The 21555-nt window shown below is 37.9% G+C and overlaps 1 protein-coding gene across 2 annotated transcripts in view; it reads right to left on the reverse strand.

Annotated features, from left to right (window-relative positions):
* The window catches only part of NPC1 (NPC intracellular cholesterol transporter 1), an 82473-nt gene that overhangs the window by 21914 nt on the left and 39004 nt on the right, over positions 1-21555 (reverse strand). For both annotated transcript variants that reach the window (XM_007487614.3, XM_016431660.2), the window contains 6 exons: positions 15045-15220; positions 13696-13863; positions 6621-6870; positions 5936-6009; positions 5214-5584; positions 1544-1770 (listed from right to left, as the gene is read on the reverse strand). In XM_007487614.3, the coding sequence (XP_007487676.1) occupies positions 1544-1770; positions 5214-5584; positions 5936-6009; positions 6621-6870; positions 13696-13863; positions 15045-15220 (1266 nt within the window). The remainder of the gene's footprint in view (positions 1-1543; positions 1771-5213; positions 5585-5935; positions 6010-6620; positions 6871-13695; positions 13864-15044; positions 15221-21555) is intronic.

A 21555-nucleotide genomic window follows, 5' to 3' on the forward strand; every position in this document is an offset into this window, starting at 1 on the left:
AAATCAAGGTGTTTCTTTAAGCAGTAAAAGCTTTTGAGGGAGCTTCCTAAAGTAACTCTCAAAATCAGGATTCACCATCTCAGTTCTACTTCTATTATAGGCTCTCAGTTGCCAAGTAATCTGAAAGAAGCCTTGACATAAGTAAAGGCCTTGAAGGATGACAACAACTGGTCTTCACAGAGAGTTTGAAAGTTCACAAATCACTTTGTATACATTAGGTCTTCCAGGATTTTTCATACCCATTTTACAGAGGGTAGGAGGGAGAAGATGAGAGATTCATTATTAGTTTGCCCAAAGCCACATAAAAGTGCTCTTTCTACCTATATAAGGGCCAACTCTATCTGCACTACTTCATGTTATCTCATAAAGGACTTTGAAAACCCAGAGCAATAGTGCACATGCTAAGTCATCCCAAACATGTTAGCGGGCACATATCCAAGCTTACAAAATAGCCAAGCTGTCAGAAAGATGTACACTTGCATTACCATTATCTTTTTGTGATTAGTACTTCCCTGAAAAAGAGCTAAATAAAACTATAATTCACTAAAAAGTTCAAAGTACACATATTCTCTCTCCCCCACCCACCCTTCACTTCTATGCAGCAAAACAGAGAGGATCAGGTATATGTTTCCTTGTTTGATCCTGAAAATGTAATAACTACCATGACTCAAGAACCATAGTTGTCAGAGCCAGCAGATAAATTCAATGTTACCTCTTCCCTTCACACTCCATTAAAATTCTAACTTGAAGCCTATCATACAAGTCACCAGGCAATTGTCTAACATCACTGGTATATTCCAAATTTAGAAATTTCTTTGAAAAGCTGATCCAACAAGAACTTACATACACTTTCAAAACCACTAGCCATTCTTTTTACTTAAAAGGGCTTTAAAAGCAGTGACTTCTTTAAAATGGGCATTTTTCTAGGGCCATTCACATTCCTCCTTTAAAAGGGACCCAACCATTTCCTATATTTATACTAACTTGACACCACTAGACATTCTTCTTACTTAAAAGGTTCTGACAAGCATTTACTTCTTAAAAACAGTCATTCCCCCCCCCCCCCCTCAGGTTAATTCATGTGGCTGAAAAACTGACTCAACAATTCTATGAGTTTATGTACTCACTCAACACTACTATTCATCCTTCTTACTTAAAGGCTCTGAAAAGCTGTCATTTGTTTTTAAAAAGACTGCTTCACCCTATTGTAGAGCCCAGGTCAGAAGTTTTCTCATGGCCCAATCCCAAAGTAACTGTCACAGAAGCTTTGTCCTGCTGTTTTTCTGGACTGGACTGGTTTGCTCCCCCTTTAGGAGCCTCGTGGTCTCTCTGCTTCAGGGAGTCTACCGTGTTAGCTTCAAACTTAGTGTGGAGACAAGATTGGCTTTAGTCTAAGGCAGATAAGAACTCCTGAGCTCAGAAAATCCCCTCTTCTCAGCTTCCTCAGCAGCAAGGGCCATAGGCATATGCCACCATGCCCAGGTACTTCTTAAAAACATTCATTTCCTCATCAGAAGTCAATTCATCCATATTCTTGGCTTACCGTGTGCAGTATAAGAAGTGGGTGTGATAATCTGCGTAGACAAAGAATGCATCTCCTTTTGTGTGGTCCAAAACAGAATGGCTGTTCTGGAAGTAATTCAGTACACTCAGAATGGTACAGTTGTTGTTGTAAGGAGATAAGGGGGCCAAACAGATGTCCTGAAATAGCACCGTTTCATTGTTATAGAAAGCAGTGATGTTCTCGATGGCTGTCTGTAAGTCTAGCACCTGGAAAAACAGAAGCACACATATAATACATAATTAATTAATATTTAACTAATCTTTTGATAGTTCATTAGGGTCGGAAGATGGGAAGCATATAATCCCTTAGTCTAAGAATTCTCAATCTGTTTTATAATAGATACCTTGGACAGTCTGGTGAAACCTATGGACACTTTTGTCATTATCTCAATATTTCTCTTTAAAATGCATATAATAAAATATATAGATTATAAAGGAAACCAATTATATTGAAATACTATTGTTTAAAAGTTCATAGAACCCCTGCCCTAATTTATAAGATGGGATTTTTAGTTGAAGCAGAATTCTCTTAAGTATGCAAACCAAGGCTCAGAATAATTCTTAAAATATAGAAAATTAGAGCCATTCCCTAATCGACAAATGGTCAAGGGACAAGAACAGGCAATTTTCCAGGATGAAATCAAAACTATTAATAAGCACATGAAAAAGTGTTCCAAATCCCTCCTGATTAGAGAAATGCACATTAAAACAACTTTGAGGTACCACCTCACACCTAGAAGATTGGCCAATATGACAGCAAAGGAAAGCAATAAATGTTGGAGAGGATGTGGCAAAATTGGGACACTAATACACTGCTGGTGGAGTTGTGAATTGATCCATTCTGGAGGGCATTTTGGAACTATGCCCAAAGGGCTTTATAAATGAATGCCTGTCCTTTGACCCAGCCATACCACTGTTCACTTTGTACCCCAAAGAGATAATAAGGAAAAAGACTGGTACAAAAATATTCATAGCTGCGCTCTGTGGTGGCAAAGAATTGGAAAATGAGGGGATGCCATTCAACTGGGGAATGGCTGAACAAATTGTGGTATTTGTTGGTGATGGAATACTAATGTACTCAAAGGAATAATAAACTGGAGGAATTCCATGTAAAGTAGAAAGGCCTCCAGGAATTGATGTAGAGTGAAAGGAGCAGAACCAGGAGGAAATTGTAGATATAGACTGATGCACTGTGATATAATTGAATGTAATGGGCTTCTCTACTAGCAGCAATGCAATAACCCAGGACAATCCAGAGGAATTTATGAGAAAGAACACTATCCCCATCCAGAGAAAGAACTGTGGGAATGGAAATGCATTAGAAAAATATATATATATGATCAACCACGTAGTACAATAGGGATGTGATTGGGTTTTGATGTAAAAGAATTGCTCTACTGCAAATATGAATAACACAGAAATAGGTTTTCAACAATGATACATGTATAACCCAGTGGAACTGCTTGTTGGCCTTGGGGGCAGAGGGAAAGAAAGGGAGAATCATAAATCATGTAACCATGGAAAAATATTCTAAATAAAAATTAAAAATAAAATAAAAAATAATAAAAACAAACAAGAAAATTAGTCTATCTTCCTAGACCTCATAGTTTAGGGAACCCTGAGTTGTCTATTATAAGGACCAAATAGCCCAAGACATAATTACTCAGAGAAAAAAAAATTAGAGAAGATACCATTAACCAAAATGGTAACCTTTTAAATAAAACCTCTTCTGATACCCTCAAACCTTCTAAAACCATCTGGGTAAGGAAGCATAAAACTGACCAACAAATACCTTGTTCTTCTGAATTCTTAATCTTGCTAACAACGGATAGGAGAGGTGCACATATAGGTGCACTATATATACTAATTTCTGAAATAAGTTTTCTGACTTTTTTGCTGCTATATCATTGAAGCTTTATAAAACTTTTCCCAAGAAATCAGATTTGCTGGTACATCCTCCCCAAATTACTTTTGTATTTACTTTGTTGATGTTCATATCTACTTATGGATATGAATATTTTGTCCTATCCCCTTGAAAAGTGGGGAAGAGACACAACTTTTACCTCAATATCTCCAGTCTCTAGAACAGTGCCTGCCACATAGTATATTCCTCAAAAAAATCTGGTTTAATGTGATGGCACTTACAATAATGAGTAATGCTTGAGAAGATTTAAAAAAATATGGAACTGTGTAAATGGAAGTTGAATGATTTATCCAAATGCCCAATGCAGGATAATATGGGATGGTTTTAAAAACCCTCCTGAGAAGTTGGGTATGTAAACCTTAAAATTTCTTAGACTTGTGAATGTTGGAAATTTCACCATTGGAATGTGAACCCCATTGGCAAGGGAGGTTCCTCCTCCTCCCTTCTTAAGATTACTTTAGGACAGAAACCTTTTGCTGAACAATGGAAAGGGCTGCAGCATAGATCAAAATTTAATTATTCCAATCTCCACCCTACTCAGGGTAACAGGATTTAGGAAGGGCTGCAGCATAGATCAAAATTTAATTATTCCAATCTCCACCCTACTCAGGGTAACAGGATTTAGGAAGGGCTGAAGCAAAGGATCAAGATTTAATTATTTGAGAATATGGCCTTCAACAGACATGTGCAAAGCCAACGACCTCTGGGCGGTGCTGGGTTAAGGTAGAGCCACCATTGGCACAGGGAAGACATGGACAGTGATTGGTAGATGTGAGAACTGAGGGGAGGGAACTTGGATGGTTTCCTTAAAGATAGCAGGGTCTGAGGACTAGGGTTGTTGGTTGGAGAGGTTGTGCTCTGAGAAGCTTGCTCTGAAGGAAGCTGGAGGTGGAGGCCCCTGAGACTGTTTCTCCATTTTGATCACGTGAGTGATAGGGACTGATCTCTTGTCTTTGCCTCAGCTATCTAAGGGCTTGGGCCTTTTGGCCCAGCCTAAACAGAGGGGGTATTTAAGCCCTATTCCCTTCTTTCCCCTTTCTCCCTCCCTCTCTCTCTCTATCTCTAATACCTTTCTTCCTCCTGTTTGTAATTAAACTCCATAAAGGGTTGACTGCTGACTTGAGTTTTCATTTAGGAATTACATAGCTGAATTCCTTGGTGACCTTAAATTAATATATATCAGTATTTTAAAGTGATTTCCTTGTCACAGGTAGTAACTCTCACTAAACATAGTAGAAACCAAAATACAAGGATTTTAGGATAATTACTGCCAACATGTTCAATATGAAATAAGCTTCCTTCCCAACCGGTCAAGCATTAAACCTCAGAAGGCTCATCACACTGAAAAGCTATTTAACTAACAACAACAACAACAACAAAACCCTGTCATTCTGAGAAAATTCACATCAAGTTTTAGTAAGTTCTAGTTAAACATAGTAAACTAGTAAAACATCTAGTTTTAGTAAGTAAGATGAGAAAGGGAATTATCAATTAGTCTCCCTTTGTTCTGACACATTTTCCCATCCAACCTCAATAAAAAGGCAAGTTTTACAATAAAGTAAGAGCCACCTTAAAACTCTGCACTGGTTTCATTAATTTTCTAGAAGAAAGGATATATATTTACTCAAGAATATAGAAATGTTATATTGTACAAATAAACATCTTATGTACAAATGTACAAATAAAATAGTACCTCCTGGACTGACATTAGCAAATAGCAAATTACCTGGTGCAAGATCCCTTTGTCCAGAGCAGGCCCAAATGGAACATCGGCTCCTGAAGGATATGGTTCGTAAGTGTGTGGGTTAGTGTGTGGAGCTCTGATTATAAGCTGTTCAGTACGGAAGAAAGGTCCAAAGTGGGTATCAAAGTATTCTTTCTCTAGGTGAGCTTGGCTGCTGGGGGCAGACCAAAGATCCACTGGATTGGTAGTGAGTCTCATAAACACTAGACCTGAACAGCACACTGAGATGAAGACCAAGGAGAGGAAGATAACCAGCACTGGCTTTCGAACGCAGAAAGACCCCCAACGTGTAAACACTTGTGTCAAGAATCCCTCAAATGCTACGCCAAGTTGATCACAACAGGAAGCCTCCCCTGGAAAAGCGTGAGAGGAAGAGAGGTTAGAGGTTAAGAGCCAAGCCATTCCTGAAATTTGGAATGGGAAATAAGTTAATAAACTTCACAGAGCAGTGACTAGATTAAGTACTTAAGGGGGTGGGGAAAACCTGTGCCTGGGCTGAAGTCAGTGACAATGGATACACAATCCATGCTCTGCCTCTCAGAGTGAGGTGATTCATACCTTCACCCAGGAGAAAAATGAACTGGGCATATAAGGAGTTCCTTCTTCCACTGGAAATTATTCTCTCAAGATCATGACACCTGTTCATCACCTCTACAGCCCCAAAGCAACCCCACCCTTTATTTTTCGATCTCAAACATACATACCTCGATCACTAGCATTTATAGAAAAGGCTATATTGCCATCAATAGGTGTGTACTCAGAGACAAAATATCGTTTTCTGAGGAGAAAAGAGTGTAAGCAATATTAATGAACTTTTAATTATATTATGATTCTGAAATGGCTATTCTGAAATCACTATAATCCTACAAAAAGCTTTCTTTTTTTTATTCTTCTTTGTTCAAGAGTATTCATTTTTCTTCCGTACTCATTCTGAAAAAAAAAATCTGCTTTTTGGGGCATGTAATTAACAAAATAAGAGTTTCTTTTTTAAGTCTCCATTTTAAAGTCTGCATTTCACAAATTTTAGCCTTTAAAAAAGTATTATTTCAAACCAATAACAAAGTAAACACTTACTGAAAAACTCAGGGGGAACAAAAGATGGAATTTGAATTGACTTAATTTTGATTATCTGATAATTTTATAAAATAACTGCAAGCCAGAAAACAAATATTCCTATGAATTATACAAAATCCTGAAAATCACTGGCTAAGTGCTTCAACAAACCTCAGAACATCCGCTTGCTTAAAAAAATTATTCATATTCTGTATTGATAATCCAGAAAACTATTTCCTAAACTAATTACTATAAATGACACCTAATTGCCAAAAAGAAAATGGGCAGTGTCACATACAAGTCTGCTTTTTCAATGAAAAACATTTAAGTACTCACCTATAGCACCATATTATAAAAAACATTCCAAAAAACAAAAGCAAGAATCCCATGTAGAAGATCCACATGATGACATACATGGCATCCAAGCCAAGTATTATCCATGGAGTAGGAGGAGGTGGGGGCTGAGGTTTGGGCCCACAAGTAATGGAACAATCTTGACAGCTACATGGCCCAGTTACATCATCCACTGATTCATTACAGCCTTTGGTGGCATTATTCATTGGTTGCATTCCATAAAGAGGGATATCTAAGAGAATAAATAATACTGAGTCAATACACTGTAATGAATTCACAGATGAACAAATTAGCCACATAACAGAAAAAAAAATTGATCTTATTTGATAAATTGGTTTTTAAATGACAACATACGACAGAACCATTTGTAATATACACTTTAAATATTATATCCACACATATATTAGTATATTCATGTTGCTAAACCACTGCCAGAGAAATACTTTAAAAAACCAATGAAATAATCATTTAGCAAAAACAATTCTCCCTCCTCTTCAACTCTATTTATCTCTCACCATCTCTTCCTTTTTCCCTCACTCAGGACTTCTGATTTCACTGATATAGACAATTAATTCCCAGTGAGGAGATTCCCTTTCACCAAGACAGACCAGCAACAGATTAAAATTTCTCATCCCAAGACACATACTGGCTAGGGGACTCCAGGCAAGTTCCTTAACTTCTTAGTAAACCAGATAGCTTTTTTATTTCTCTATTAACAAACATTCACTAAAACTTCAAAAGACTGATATGAACTGAGGCAAAATGAAGTGGCCAGAACCAGGAAAACATTGTACACAGTAACAACAATATTTTATGATGATCAACTGTGAGTCTTAGCTACTCTGATCAAGACAATTCCAAAGGATTCATGAAGAAAAATGCTATCCAATTCCAAAGAAAGCAGTGATGAGGCTCTGACTGCAGATTGAAGCATACTTTTTTAACCTTTATTTTTCTAGTCTGTGTTTTCTTTTGCAATATGGTTAATATGAAAACATGTTTTTCATGACTGCACATTTATATCAAATTGCTTTGTCTCCTCCTCAAGGAAGAAGAAAAGGACATACAATTTGGAATTCAAAAAATTTTTTCAAAGAATGTTAAAAACCGTTTTATATGCAATTGGAAAAAAATTAAGTATAAAAAATTTAAAAACCAAAAACATACATTTATTACATTCTCTGTGACTGAGTAATGCAACCACTATTAGAACTATGTACAAAAGTTTCCTTATTTTAAAACTGTACCAGCAATTTTCATAGTGACAAAGAACAGGAAATTAAGGGAATATATGTCAAATGGGGAACAGCTGAACACAACATGGTGTGACAAGGAAATCACTTTTAAAAGACTGATATATATTAATTTAAGATCGCCAAGGAATTCAGCTATGTAATTCCTAAATGAAAACTCAAGTCAGCCGTCAAGCTTTTATAGAGTTTAATTACAGACAGGAGGAAGAAAGGAATTAGAGATAGAGAGAGAGAGGGAGAGAGAAAGGGGAGAGAAGGGAATAGGGCTTAAATACGCCTTCTGTTTAGGCTGGGCCAAAGGGCCCAAGCCCTTAGATAGCTGGGGCAAAGAAAAGAGATCAGTCCCTATCACTCACGTGACCAAAATGGAAAAACAGTCTCAGGGGCCTCCACCTCCAGCCTCCTTCCGAGCAAAACTTCTCAGAGCACAACCTCTCAGAGCAAAACCTCTCAGAGCAAAACCTCTCAGAGCAAAACCTCTCGACCTCCCCCAGTCCTCAGACCCCGCTATCTTTATGGACACCATCTAAGTTCCCTCCCCTCAGTTCTCACATCTACCAATCACTGTCCATGTCTTCCCTGTGCCAATGGTGGCTCTAGCTTAACCCAGGACCGCCCAGAGGTCTGTGGCTTTGCACATGTCTGTTGGAGGTCATATTCTCAAATAATTAAATTTTGATCTATGCTGCAGCCCTTCCTAAATCCTGTTAGGACTGAGTGGGGTGGAAATTGTATTTTCCAAGACCTGATTCTGTCATTCCAAGTATCTCTATTGTATCAATTCTAAAATCAATCATGACTCAAAGAAATTCCTGTTCTGTGCTTAAGCATAGGTCAAAGCCCTTTCCATTGTTCAGCAAAAGGTTTCTGTCCTAAAGTAATCTTAAGAAGGGAGGAGGAGGAACCTCCCATGCCAATGGGGTTCACATTCCAATACACTATCAGTAAGAAATTTTCCAAGTATGAAATTTCCCAATGGTGAAATTTCCAACATTTATAAGTCTAAGAAATTTTAAGGTTTACAATGGTATATGAAAGTAATGGAATATTATTGTGTCATAAGAAATTTTAAAAGGGAAAAATTTCAGAGAAACTTGGGAAGGCTTGTATGAACTGATGCAGAGTTGAAGAAATTAAAATTAGTTGAACAATTTATATAATAATCAAAACAAAATAAAAACTAACAACTTTGAAAGACTAAAGAACTCTGATCAGTGTATGACCAACTATAATTCCAGAGGACCAATGATGAAGAATATTATTCACCTCTTAAGACAGAGAGGTGATAAGAGTGAAGCAAAATAAGGCACAGCTTTTTGGACATGGTCACCATGATAATGTTTTGTTCTACAATGGTAAATTTTTTGTTTTTGTTTTTTTCTTTCTTGGTAGGAGGAAGTGGAAAGAAAATAAATGCCTGCTTATTGAAAAAAATTCAAAAAGCTATAGCACTATTAAAAGGCAAGGAGTTATTATTTTTTTTAACTGAAAGTAGAAATGGACAATTCTTAAAATTGGTTTTCTTTTGTTTGAGGATTATTGAATATTAAGATCTCTGTTTTAGGAATAATATATACATAAGTCTAAAGAAGGAAGTGGGAAAAGTTCTCCTATGTATAAGATACATGCTAAGCATTGAAGATGACAAAGGAAAAAAAATAAAAACAGTCCTTGCCCTCAAGGATTTTACATTGTATTATGAAGATGTTTTATTTACCAATAACATGTAATAACAAATTTCCACATAAATGTTCCAAAGTTATATGATCCAAATTGTCTCCCTCTCTCCCTTTCCTCCCCTCTCCTAGAGCTGGAAAGCAATTCAAGCTGGGTTATATGTGTATTATCATGCAAAATATATGTCTATATTGTTCATTTTTTTTTTAAACCCTTACCTTCCATCTTGGAGTTAATACTGTATATTGGCTCCAAGGCAAAAGAGTGGTAAGGGCTAGGCAATGGGGGTCAAGTGACTTGCCCAGGGTCACACAGCTGGAAAGTGTCTGAGGCCAGATTTGAACTCTCTAGGCCTGGCTCTCAATCCACTGAGCTACCCAGCTGCCCCCTATTGTTCACTTTTATAAGACAATAATCATATAAAACCAAAACCCCAAAATAAAAACCCAAATAAACTAATGTGAAAAATCATCTGCTTTGATTTGCATTCTGATTCCAACAATTCTTTCTCTGGAAGAGGATAGCATTCTTCATCATAAGCCCCTCAGAATTGTCCTGGATCATTGTGTTGCTGAAAGTAGTTAAGCCTTTCATAGTTGAATCATTTACAATATTGCTGTTACTGTGAACTATGTTCAAGGAGTTTACATCCTAAAGGGTAAAATCACACGAAGATAAAGTAAATGCAAGACAGATTTGGAGTAAATTAAATGGAAAGCAATGTTATGAGGGAAGATACCAGGAATTGGAGAGGGGGAGTGGGGGGGAACGGACCAAGAACAGTCTCCTGCAAAATATGGAACATAAATCTGAGTCCTGAAAAAAAGCTAGGTTAGACTAAAGGTCAGAAGTGAGGAAGGAAAGCATTCTAGGCAGGGAAGAGAGGTACTACAGAGATAGGGAAACAAGAAATTATGCATCATATGTGAAGAACAGTGATAGGGTCAGAATGACTGAATTGTAAAGAACATGGAAGGGAATAATATAAATGAAGCTTAAAAGATGAGAAGGAACCTGGTTGTGAAGGTTTAAGTGCTATTTGTGATCCTAGAAGGAGTTTGAGCAGAAGTTTGAGGAGACTTGTATTATAGAAAAATCACTTTGGGCAGCTGTGTGGAGGAGATATTAGGGAAGGATGAGACTCAAGGCAGGGAGACCAGGTAGGAAGCTATGGCAGCTTTGTGCATGGAGAAATATGAATGTGAGAACTGTAAAGACAAGATTTGGTAACTAACTGGATGTGTGGAGTGAGAGTGAGGAGTTGAGAATAACACTGACATTGTGAAAACCTGAATAGGACAGGAAGTATGGTGATATCTCTTACCCATAATGGGGAAATTATACATCTAAGGTAATTGAAATGGCCAAATGGGGGAAAAATATTTTTTATCAAATTTCTTTGATAAGGATTTGGTATCCAAGATATAGAAACAATTAATAACTATATAAAAGACTAGTAGCCATTTCCCAATAGATAAATGGTCAATGGAACTGAACAAATAATTCTTAAAAGAAATGAAAAGTATTCACAACCACATGAAAGAACACTCCAAATCCCTAATAAGACAAATGTGAATCGAAAGAACCCTGAAGTTTCCTTTCATACTTTGCAAATTGGCAAAGATAAAAAATGGAATTGTCAATGTTGGAAGGGTTGTGGAATTATAGGTTTACTAATACATTGTTAGTGAAACTGTAAAATGGCACAACTATTTTGGAAAGAAATTTAGAATTATGCAAATAAAATTACAAAAACAACCATTTTCTTTAGAACTAGAGATTCCATTCCTGGGCTCATATCCCAGGGAAACCACCAGTAAGAAGAAAGTCCCCATAATCCAAAATATTTATAGTAGTACTTTTTGTGATATCTAAAAATTGGAAACAAAGTACATGTCCATCAATTGGTGAACAGGGAATGGCTAAACAAACCAGTGCATGAATGTAACTGTGCTCTAAGAAATTATGTGTGTGATAAATATTCAGAATCTTAGAAAGATCTACCTGAACTGATGCAAAGTGGAATACAAAAAAGCGATATCCCTAGTGATTACATCAATGAAAATGGAAAAAAAGCCACATCAAAAAATAAAACCAGAAGCAAACATAAAACACTGTAAAGATCAAATGGAACTCAAACAAAGAAATATAAGAGGACACCCCCAATCCACCCCTTCATGGAGATGGGAGGCCCACAGCTGTTACACATTGCATGTTTTGGGAATTTTTCAATGTATTGATTAGTTGTGCTGATCCCCTCCCTCTCCCCAAAGATTTGTTATATTGAGATGAATCTCTGGTTGAGAGAAGAGAAAGAATTCTTGGGATAATTATAATACTAGACTAAGAAGATATCAATAAAAGTTGTGGGTTTATCAGAGAAGATAATGAGTTCTGCTTTGTGTTGTGAGTTTGAGTCCTATGGGACAGTAGTTTGAAATATACAATAGGCAAGCTTGTAACAGAGGACTAGACAAGGGAGAAAGACAGGGCTGGAACAGATCTAAAAATCATCTACAGAAGATAAGTGTTTAAAAAAAAAAAAGAGCACCATCATAAAGTCCCCAGAAAGGGACTAACTTCTACTTCCCAAGTTCCCTGTTGTCAAAGGCAACACGATTCCCCCCAAATCCTCAGGCCCAAACCCCATGTGTCACTCATGACTTTTCCCTCTCTTTCACCCCCACATTCACTCTGTTGCCAAAGTCTATCCATTTTCCCTTTGTAACAGCTCTCTCTTATGCTCCCTTCTCTCCTCTAACACCATCATCACCTGGATAGAGGCCTTATCACATGCCCCTGGACTACTACCAGTGCCTACTGGCTGGTCTACAGGACCAGAGGTTCTCCCCACTTCAGTCCATCCTTCACTGTCAAAGCGATCTTCTACAAGTGTAGGTCTGATCACATCATCCCTTGCTAGTCAATAAACTAATGATCCCTATCACCTCCATCATCAAATAAAAACCTTTGTTTGACATTCATAATCTGTGTCCCTCCCACCCCCAACCTTTCCATCTTTTTTCATCTTAAAAAACACTTCTTGTGCTTTTCAACCCAGTAATGCCAGCCTCCTTGCTGTGCTTGAAACAAAACCCTCCACCTCCCTCCCAAATTGGTGCATTTTCCCTAGCCTGGAATGCTCCCCCTCCTGGCTTCTCTTGCTTCCTATAAGGCCTGCATAAAATTCTACCTTCTCTAAGGAAGCTTAGGGTACCTAGGAAGCACAGTGGATAGAAGCACCAGACCCAGGAAACTCATCTCCTCAAGTTCAAAACAGGCCTCAGATACTTATTAGCTATGTGTCTTTCCTGATTCCTCTTAATTCTAGTGTTTTCCTTCTGTGTATTATTTAATACTTATCCTGTATACATCTGGTGTGTGCACAGCTGATTACATGTTGCCTGTCTCCATTATACTGAGTTCATCAAGAGTAAGACTGTCTTTTGTCTTTCTTTGTATCCCTAGATTAGCACAGTGTCTAGCACATAGTAAGTGCTCAACAAATATTTCACTGAGTGAATAAAACTGTCAAATAAAACTTCTTTGTATGCAATAGATTTTTTTTTTAAAGTTTACTGGATTGAATTAGTTCTGTGAAGGGCAATGCTAACTAATGTCTTATTTCTTACTTCTGAGGAGTTACTCTAAGGACAAATTACAGTAATGCCATTAGCAAGGGGTCCCCCATTTTGCTTATTAGTAGCAAAGAATTTTTAGTTGTGGTTTTGTAATTTCATTTTAACTATATGCCTTTTGTCCCCAAAGCAGAAATGAGACACTTATTTTAGAAATTATTTTAGAGTTCCCATAATCATAGCTATGCAATTAAAGGTGATCTATTCAACCCTTTTTACAATTGAGGAAAATAGGCACAGAAAATTTAAGGGTCTGTCCCAATGTCATAGAGCATAGTTGAGTTTCAAACCCTGGGCACCAGACTATGCCACTAACAGAATTTGATCTCATACACTACAAATTATAGGCACGAGGAATTAAACTCATATGTCGATCTCTCTCTCCCTTCCCTTTATCCATTCTGTTTATTCTTTGGCATTAAAACAACAGATTTTGTAGATAATTGACAGATTTTTGTAGATAATTGACAAAGAATAACTTTCTCCTACCTGAAAAAATAGGCGTGATGGTGAAAGGTGCTTGTCCATTATCCTTATTGAACATGTACTCAATCCAGTTGGTAGCATTGCAGTCTTTAGCATCTTTTCCACACATAAGCCCCAGGGCTTTATCATTACTTGAGGGGGCCTCAACATCATGGCAGGCATTATACATGGCTAAAATAGAGAAAAAGGTAAAATGGAATGCACTTGTTTTAGTTCACTTGCTTCTTATTAGAAAGATACCCCATAACCACTGCCCCTGCCCCAGGGGTGCACAAATTTACTCAGCTCCTAGAATTCTAGGGCCCACGAGGACAACTGGATGGAAGACAAACCAGCTGGAACATGGCATATGGGACCTGAACTTACTGTCAACAGCTCACTAAACATAACTTATTCCAGGTAGAGTCAAAGTCAAACTACATTGAAAGAAGGTGGGAAGGAGGTACCTAGGTGGCTCACTGAATTGAGAGCCAGGCCTAAAGACAGAAGTTCTGGGTTCAAATATGAACTCAGACACTCCCTAGCTATGTGACCTGAGGCAAGTAATTTACCACCCCACTGCCTAGCCCATACCACTCTTCTACCCTGGAACCAATATTCAGTATCAATTCTAAGATGAAAGGTAAAGATTAAAAAGAAGAAGAAGGTGGTAGAAAATAGGTGGAGATTTTGTGCTTCTTTTCCTCAGGGCATCATGTGTAAATTTTTCTCTGACTCATTTTGTGCCTCCAAATAACAAGAACAACATTAAAGAAAGCAGAACTTGATATTAATCAGAGGTGGAAGAGAAACAACCAGATTTGTAGTGTTTGCCCCAGCCATCTCCAGAAGCGGCTCAGGCTCAGAATGTGCCAAGAAAGGATCCTAGCTCAATTTCAACAGAGACCTTTGCAAGCACTGTATACTTCAGCCCTAGAAATGCCAATTATTACTTCCACATCACAAAATAATAAGAATTTGGCTCATTTCCAATCTTATTTTCTATTAGAAGTAGCTGGGTATTATGGTGGCTAGAGTGCTAGATATAAAGTAAAGAAACTTCAGTTTGAATTTGCCCTCAGATACTGACTAGCTGTGGGTTCAGTTGTTACTGAATCTCTGCTTCAGTTTCTTTCTCTATAAAATGAAGATAATAACATCTGCCCCACTGGGTTGTTCTAAGAATAAATGAGGTAATATAAAGTGCTTTGCAAACTTTAAAGCAATAAATAAATGCTAGATATTATTACTGTGGTGGTGCTCATCCTGCAATAATACTTTAACTCAAAGAGCAAGTAATACATGATGCAGAAGCCTTTCAACTCATCAAGCACTCTTACTTTACACCAGTCGTCTTTTCTAGATTAACATACCATCAGCAAAGCTCTGTCCAATATAGTACTGTAGTCCATCTATATTTGTTTTGGTCTCATTTGTGGTGGGATCAATAAAGCTTTGGGTACTGGTAACATTCAGGAACTGGCTTTGTCGAGGGCTGCATGTTAATTCACAAAACAGGTTCATCAGGTTGTAAAAACAGGATGGACACCTGAAGAAAAAGCCATAAGTAGGTTGTGATAATCGAATCACATGGTACACAGATGATGACAAATGGAGCTACAATCATGAAAACATATCAGATTCCAGATCCTTACTGCTTTTTTGTAATAGTTTCACATTAAGGAAAATATTTTATGCTTATCACTTCATCTAGAGATGCAGTCTGTTCTAAAACAAAGGGACTCAGAATTATCCTAATGGCAAATATTAAACAAAGAATACAAAGAGGAAAAGGAGGCTTAATATGATAAGCCTTTAAATTTTTGTCATATCCATCTAATGACACTCATAACTTTGGTTTCCCTATGTCCCATCTCTCCTAAACCTCCCTTAAAAGTGTGGTAGGATTTCTAGGCTAAAAAAAAAAGAAGAAGAAGAAAGAATAGTAAAATTAGCCATGTTTTATTGTTCTCAATTTATTAGTCACTAAGTTTTTAGGACACTACTGTGTTTCCTATTAAAGAAAGAAGCTATGTAGCTGTCTGGGTGTACATAAAAAAACCCATGCACAGCAAGAAAGTTTTTCTATCCAGAACATGTGATGTTCCTTTGGTCTGTTGCTCCTGCAACTACAGAAGCTTGATTGTTCCCATTTGCTGAGTCAATAGGAATCACCTCCACAGAAGCTTGGCTTTGCAGGATTCTGGAGGTCATCCATTAGCTGAATGCTTTATTCCTCTGTAGTTGAACAACTACTTCTGTTTACCCTGGTTGTCTTTACCTTGCTCCCTGGTCAGAGAAACTATTATCATCTCTATTTACCCAGGGGAACTATACCTCTAAATTACTGCTTGGGTTTATAAACTTTGACCTTTAAAAAAAACAACCATAAACCACAGACACTTTCCAAGTGCTTTTAGAGAAGAGAACATTGTGCAAGGCATTGACGTAGGTAAAAAATCTAGACAACATAATTCTTGTGGGCAGGAAATAATATACAAGAGGTGAGATATAAAACAGAATATGAGGTGAGTGGGGGAGGAAGTAAGGAAGTCCAATAATGACTAGGAAGATGAAGAAATGTCTCATGGAGAAGTGGGCATTTGAACTGTGCTTTAAAAGGAAGTCTCAGAATTCAACAAGTGGAACCTAAGCAGAGGAAGCAATCAGTTAACAAAAATTTCTTAATGCCTTAATGCATGCCAGGTACTCTGCTAAGTAATAGAACACAATGTTGAAGGAAGGGAATAAAATGAATGATTAAATGGTATAATGGGAGAGATGACACACACACACCTAGGCACAGTGTGTGTTTATGTCCATGTGTTTATATGTAAATACAGAAACACATGTATGCATTTATAAATGTAAACAAATATGTGCACATACACACATATGTATACACACATACACACATATAAACAAACATCCAGAAGGAAATCTAAAGAAGACATTAGTAGCAAGGAGGGGAAAAAAGTGAGATTTAAGCTGAGTGGGGAAAGAAACTGCTGATTCTAAAAGAGGTGAGAAGGAAAAGTGTTCCTGACATGGGAGACAACCAGTCCAAATGCAGGCAAGAGACAGTCATCTGTGATGAACAAGTAGGCTGGTACTGCTGACAACAAGGAGTGGTCTATTACAGGGCTCTATTACAGGGCTATTACAAAAGAATGGAGGAAGGGGGCAGCTGGATAGCTGAGAGCCAGGCCTAGAGATGGGAGGTCCTAGGTTCAAATCTGGTCTCAGCCACTTCCTCGCTGGGTGACCCTGGGCAAGTCACTTGACCCCCATTGCCTAGCCCTTACCACTATTCTGCCTTGCAGCCAATACACAGTATTTAAAAGAAAAAAAAAAGAATTGAGGAGATAGGCCAGAATGTCTCACATGGGAAAGAGGCTAATAAAAGATATGATGGAGTAAGAATGAAGGGCGGTGCCAGATTATCCCAGGGCCTTGAACATCCTACAAAGGGGTTGAGACAATTCAGCAGGCAAGAGGGAACCAAAGAAAACCTTTAACAAAAGACTGATGCCCATCAATTGGGGAATGGCTGAACAAACTGTGGTATATGTTGGTGATGGAGTACTATTGTGCTAAAAGGAATAATAAAGTGGAGAAGTTCCATGGAGACTGGAACAACCTCCAGGAGGTGATGCAGAGCGAGAGGAGCAGAACCAGGAGAACATTGTACACAGAGACTAATACACTGTGGTATAATCGAACGTAATGGACTTCTCCATTAGTGGCAGTGTAATGTCCCTGAACAACTTGCAGGGATCCAGGAGAAAAAAACACCATTCATAAGCAAAGGATAAACTATGGGAGTGGAAACACCGAGAAAAAGCAACTGCCTGAATACAGAGGTTGAGGGGACATGACAGAGGATAGACTCTAAATGAACACTCTAATGCAAATACTATCAACAAAGCAATGGGTTCAAATCAAGAAAACATCTAATGCCCAGTGGACTTACGCGTCGGCTATGGGGGGTGGGGGGGGGAGGAAAAGAAAATGATCTATGTCTTTAACGAATAATGCTTGGAAATGATCAAATAAAATATATTTAAAAAAAAAAAAGACTGATGGGAGCAAATAAATGTATACTATGAAGAATAGACCCAAAGTGATAGGAAGGATAGAAAAGGTTGCAAGGGGTAAGAGGGAATGGAGACTCCATTTCACTAGGAGGGTCATACTAGTGTGATGGCAAAGGTTATACAAAGAAAGGTAGAGACAAGCAATTACAAGGAGAGCAGAGAAGGGATCATGTAACCTACTAATTAAAGAAAGGAAGAAAATGAGTCAAAAGCAGCTTCAAAATTTTATAACATAAGCAAATGGCTAGATAGAGTGATGACAAACAGCAGTCAGGAAGAAAAAACGGGTCTGGGATGGGGTAAAGAACTTAAGAACTCTGATCAATTCCAATGACCAAAACAATTTCAGAAGACTCATGATAAAACATGTTACCCCCTGACATATGATGGGCTTAAGACACAGAGACCTTTTTTATGGATGTAGCTAAAAGCAGGAATTTATTGTGTTTGGTTTTGTATATTTATTGTACAGGGTTTTGTATTCTTTTTCAATGAAGGAGAGGAAGGAGAGAGACAGAAGATAATTTTAATACTTTGAAAACTTTTTTTTCCTTAATTTAAAAGCTAAACCTATGATCCGTTTTTTAAAAAAGAATATGAGATGTCCCAATTTTTACTGCTCCCCAGCCCCACCCTTATTATTTCAGATGTGTCTCACTCATGCTTCATTTCATTTTACTCCCTACTCTGAGGCCCCAGGTGTCCCAGTGGTTACAGGACCAGGTCTGGAGTTAGGAAGACTCAAGTTCAGATATGGCCTTAGATACTGTGACCCTAAAATAGGGATAATAATAGCACCCACCTTCCAGGGGATAAGGATCAAATGAAATATGTATAAAGCACTATAGCACAGTACCTAGGACAGAGTAAACACTACACAAATGTAAACTATTATTATTAACTTACCAGCTGCCTTGTTGTACATACCCTCACTCTAGCTGTCTGCTTCCCTCCAGTTCTGAAACAATGATTAAATCAACTCCACCAATGTTGTTGGAAGGAGGTTGTCAATCTATTTTCCAGTGACCTCATTCACAGTCCCTGTAACATTCTAGGCCAAAATGCCCTTTCCTTACCTCCTATTCTTCTTTCCATGAAGTCTCCCACTATTAGGATATAAGTTTCTTAAGGATAGGGACTATTTTTTTTTATTTGTATCCCCAATATGTACCTCAGTGCTTGGTACGCAATAGCACTTAAAGAATGCCGTTTCCATTCATTAAATGTGAGTTTAAGCAGTCAAAAAGAAATTCAGGTAAACCAGAGGGATCAAATTCAGTGAGAGTTGAAAAACTCTCCAGGGTCCAAACATTAAATTGCAATTGGGAAATGTTTAATATGATAAATAAAACCTCAATACAACACAAATAATGTTAATTTGTGGTTTAGTATGTCAATAGTGGTCATCAGAGATCTATAGATGATGTCCTATAGGAAGCTGGAAAAATGTTAAGGTTATAGACAGAGACATGAGCCAAATTCAATTAAATTTAAGAAACAAAACATTTATTAAGTGCCTAGGGTGTACTATGAACTGTACTAAACTAGATATGAAAAGAGGCAAAAAATAGTCCTGGCCTTCGAGGATCTTATCTAATGGGGAAGACAACATGCAAACAAATCTATACAAAGCAAGCTTTATACAGGATAAATGGGAAATAAGTAAAAAGAGGAAAGGCACTGGAATTAAGACAGATTAGGGAGGATTTCCTATATGAGGTGGGATTTTGGTTGGGACTTAAAGAAAGTCAGGAAGATCAGTCCTTGAGTAGAGAAGGGAAAGCACTTCGGGCATGAAGAAAAGTCAGAGAAAATGCCTGGAGGCTACAGATGAGAGGTCTTGTTAATAGAGTAGCCAGGTTAGTCTCACTGGATGAAAAGGTATATGTCTGGGAGGAAGATATAAGAAAACTAGAAAGATAGGAAGAAGCTTCATTATGATGGAATTTGAAAGCCAAAAAGAGACTTTTCTGGAGGCGGAGTCAAGATGGCGGAATAAAGGCAGTGGAAGTTCAGACCTCTGAAAACCCTTCCTTACCAATTACAAACTAAATGCTCCTAGGGGACTGAAAAACAAACCTAACAACAAGACAGAGACAAGGAACTCTCCTGCTGGACTCAACTTAAAAGGTACACCCCCCAAAAACCTGAATCTGAGAACACTCAGGTTTAATGGGAAGGAAGAAGGAAGGTCCCAGGCCCCTCCCCCACCTAGAGCACTACCTCTGGGCAGGCAAGGGTGCTGGTCTGGAGGGAGTACTTTGTGGGCAAAGCTGTGCTAGGCTCAGAGCGCGGAACACAGGTGGTGGGGAAGCAGTTGGAGAAGAAGCGCAGAGCAGGTAGCCTAGTTGCAGCAGCAGAAACACTCCATGTTGCCCACTTTCCAGAGGTTTTGGCCTCAGGGCACATCCAGCTCAACCCAGCTGGACTTAATCCCATCAAAACCTTCAGAGGGTTGGGAAGCTCAAGCTCCAACACTCCTCCCCCACAGACTGTGCTGAGAGATTTACTGACTAAACTCCAAGGGTGAAGACTGACAGAAAAGCCCAAAACCACAGATCAAACAAAAAAATGAGAGAAGCGAGAGTGCAGACAACTGCAGGGAGTAAAGAAGGGGTAAATATGAGCAAACAACAGAAAAAGAAAAAAGAAATTACAATCGACAGCTTCTATACAGGCAATGAACAAAGAGCAAATGGATCATAGAAGGATGAGGGAACACCAAGCAAAAAAACAGAAACCCCAGTGAATTGGATACAGGCTTTGGAAGAACTCAAAATACAATTCAAAGCACAATTAAGAGTGGCTGAAGACAACTGGGAAAAGAACTTTAAAAAAAAAGCAAGATAAGTCATCTGGAAACAGAGGCACTTGAACTAAAACAAGAAAATAGTGTCTTGAAAGCCAAAATTAATCAGCTTGAAAACAAGACAAAGGAGATGAAAGATCAGAAGAAGGCTGACCAAAAAGCCAGGTCTGAAATCCAGTCTTTAAAAACCAGAATACAACAACTAGAAGTAAGCGACTTCAGAAAGCAGCAGGAAACTATAAAACAAAAACAAAAGAATGAAAAAATTGAGAAACACATGAAGCACCTCATTCACAAAACAGAAGATTTAGAAAATCATTCCAGGAGAAACAACTTAAGAATCACTGGTCTACCAGAAGACCATAACAAAAGAAAAAGCCTGGACATCATACTACAGGAAATTATCCAAGAAAACTACCCCAATATTCTAGAAGAAGAGGGAAAAGTGGAGATTGAAAGAATCCACAGATCACGTTCTATACTTAATCCCCAACTGACAACACCCAGGAATGTTATAGCCAAATTCAAGAACTATCAGACCAAGGAAAAAATATTATAAGCTGCTAAGAAAAAGTCATTCAGATACCATGGAACCACAGTGAGGATAACACAGTATCTGACTGCTTCTATACTGAAGGACTGAAAGGCATGGAATATGATATTACGGAAAGCAAGGGAACTAGATCTACAACCAACCAACTACCCAGCAAAACTGACTATATTCTTACAGGGGAAAGTATGGTTATTTAACAAAATAGAAGAATTCCAAGCATTTATAAGGAAAAGATCAGACCTGAACAGAAAATTTGATGCCCAAACAGAGAACTCAAGAGAATCATCAAAAGGTAATTAAGAAAGAGGGAAAAAAGAAAAAAAAACACAACACTTTTTTTTTAAAGAGACTCAATAACTTAAAATGATATATATCCCTATAAGAAAAGAGGTCATTGGTAACTCTTAAAAATTGTTATTACCTGT

The sequence above is a fragment of the Monodelphis domestica genome, chromosome 3, assembly GCF_027887165.1.
Source record: "Monodelphis domestica isolate mMonDom1 chromosome 3, mMonDom1.pri, whole genome shotgun sequence".
Lineage (NCBI taxonomy): Eukaryota > Metazoa > Chordata > Mammalia > Didelphimorphia > Didelphidae > Monodelphis > Monodelphis domestica.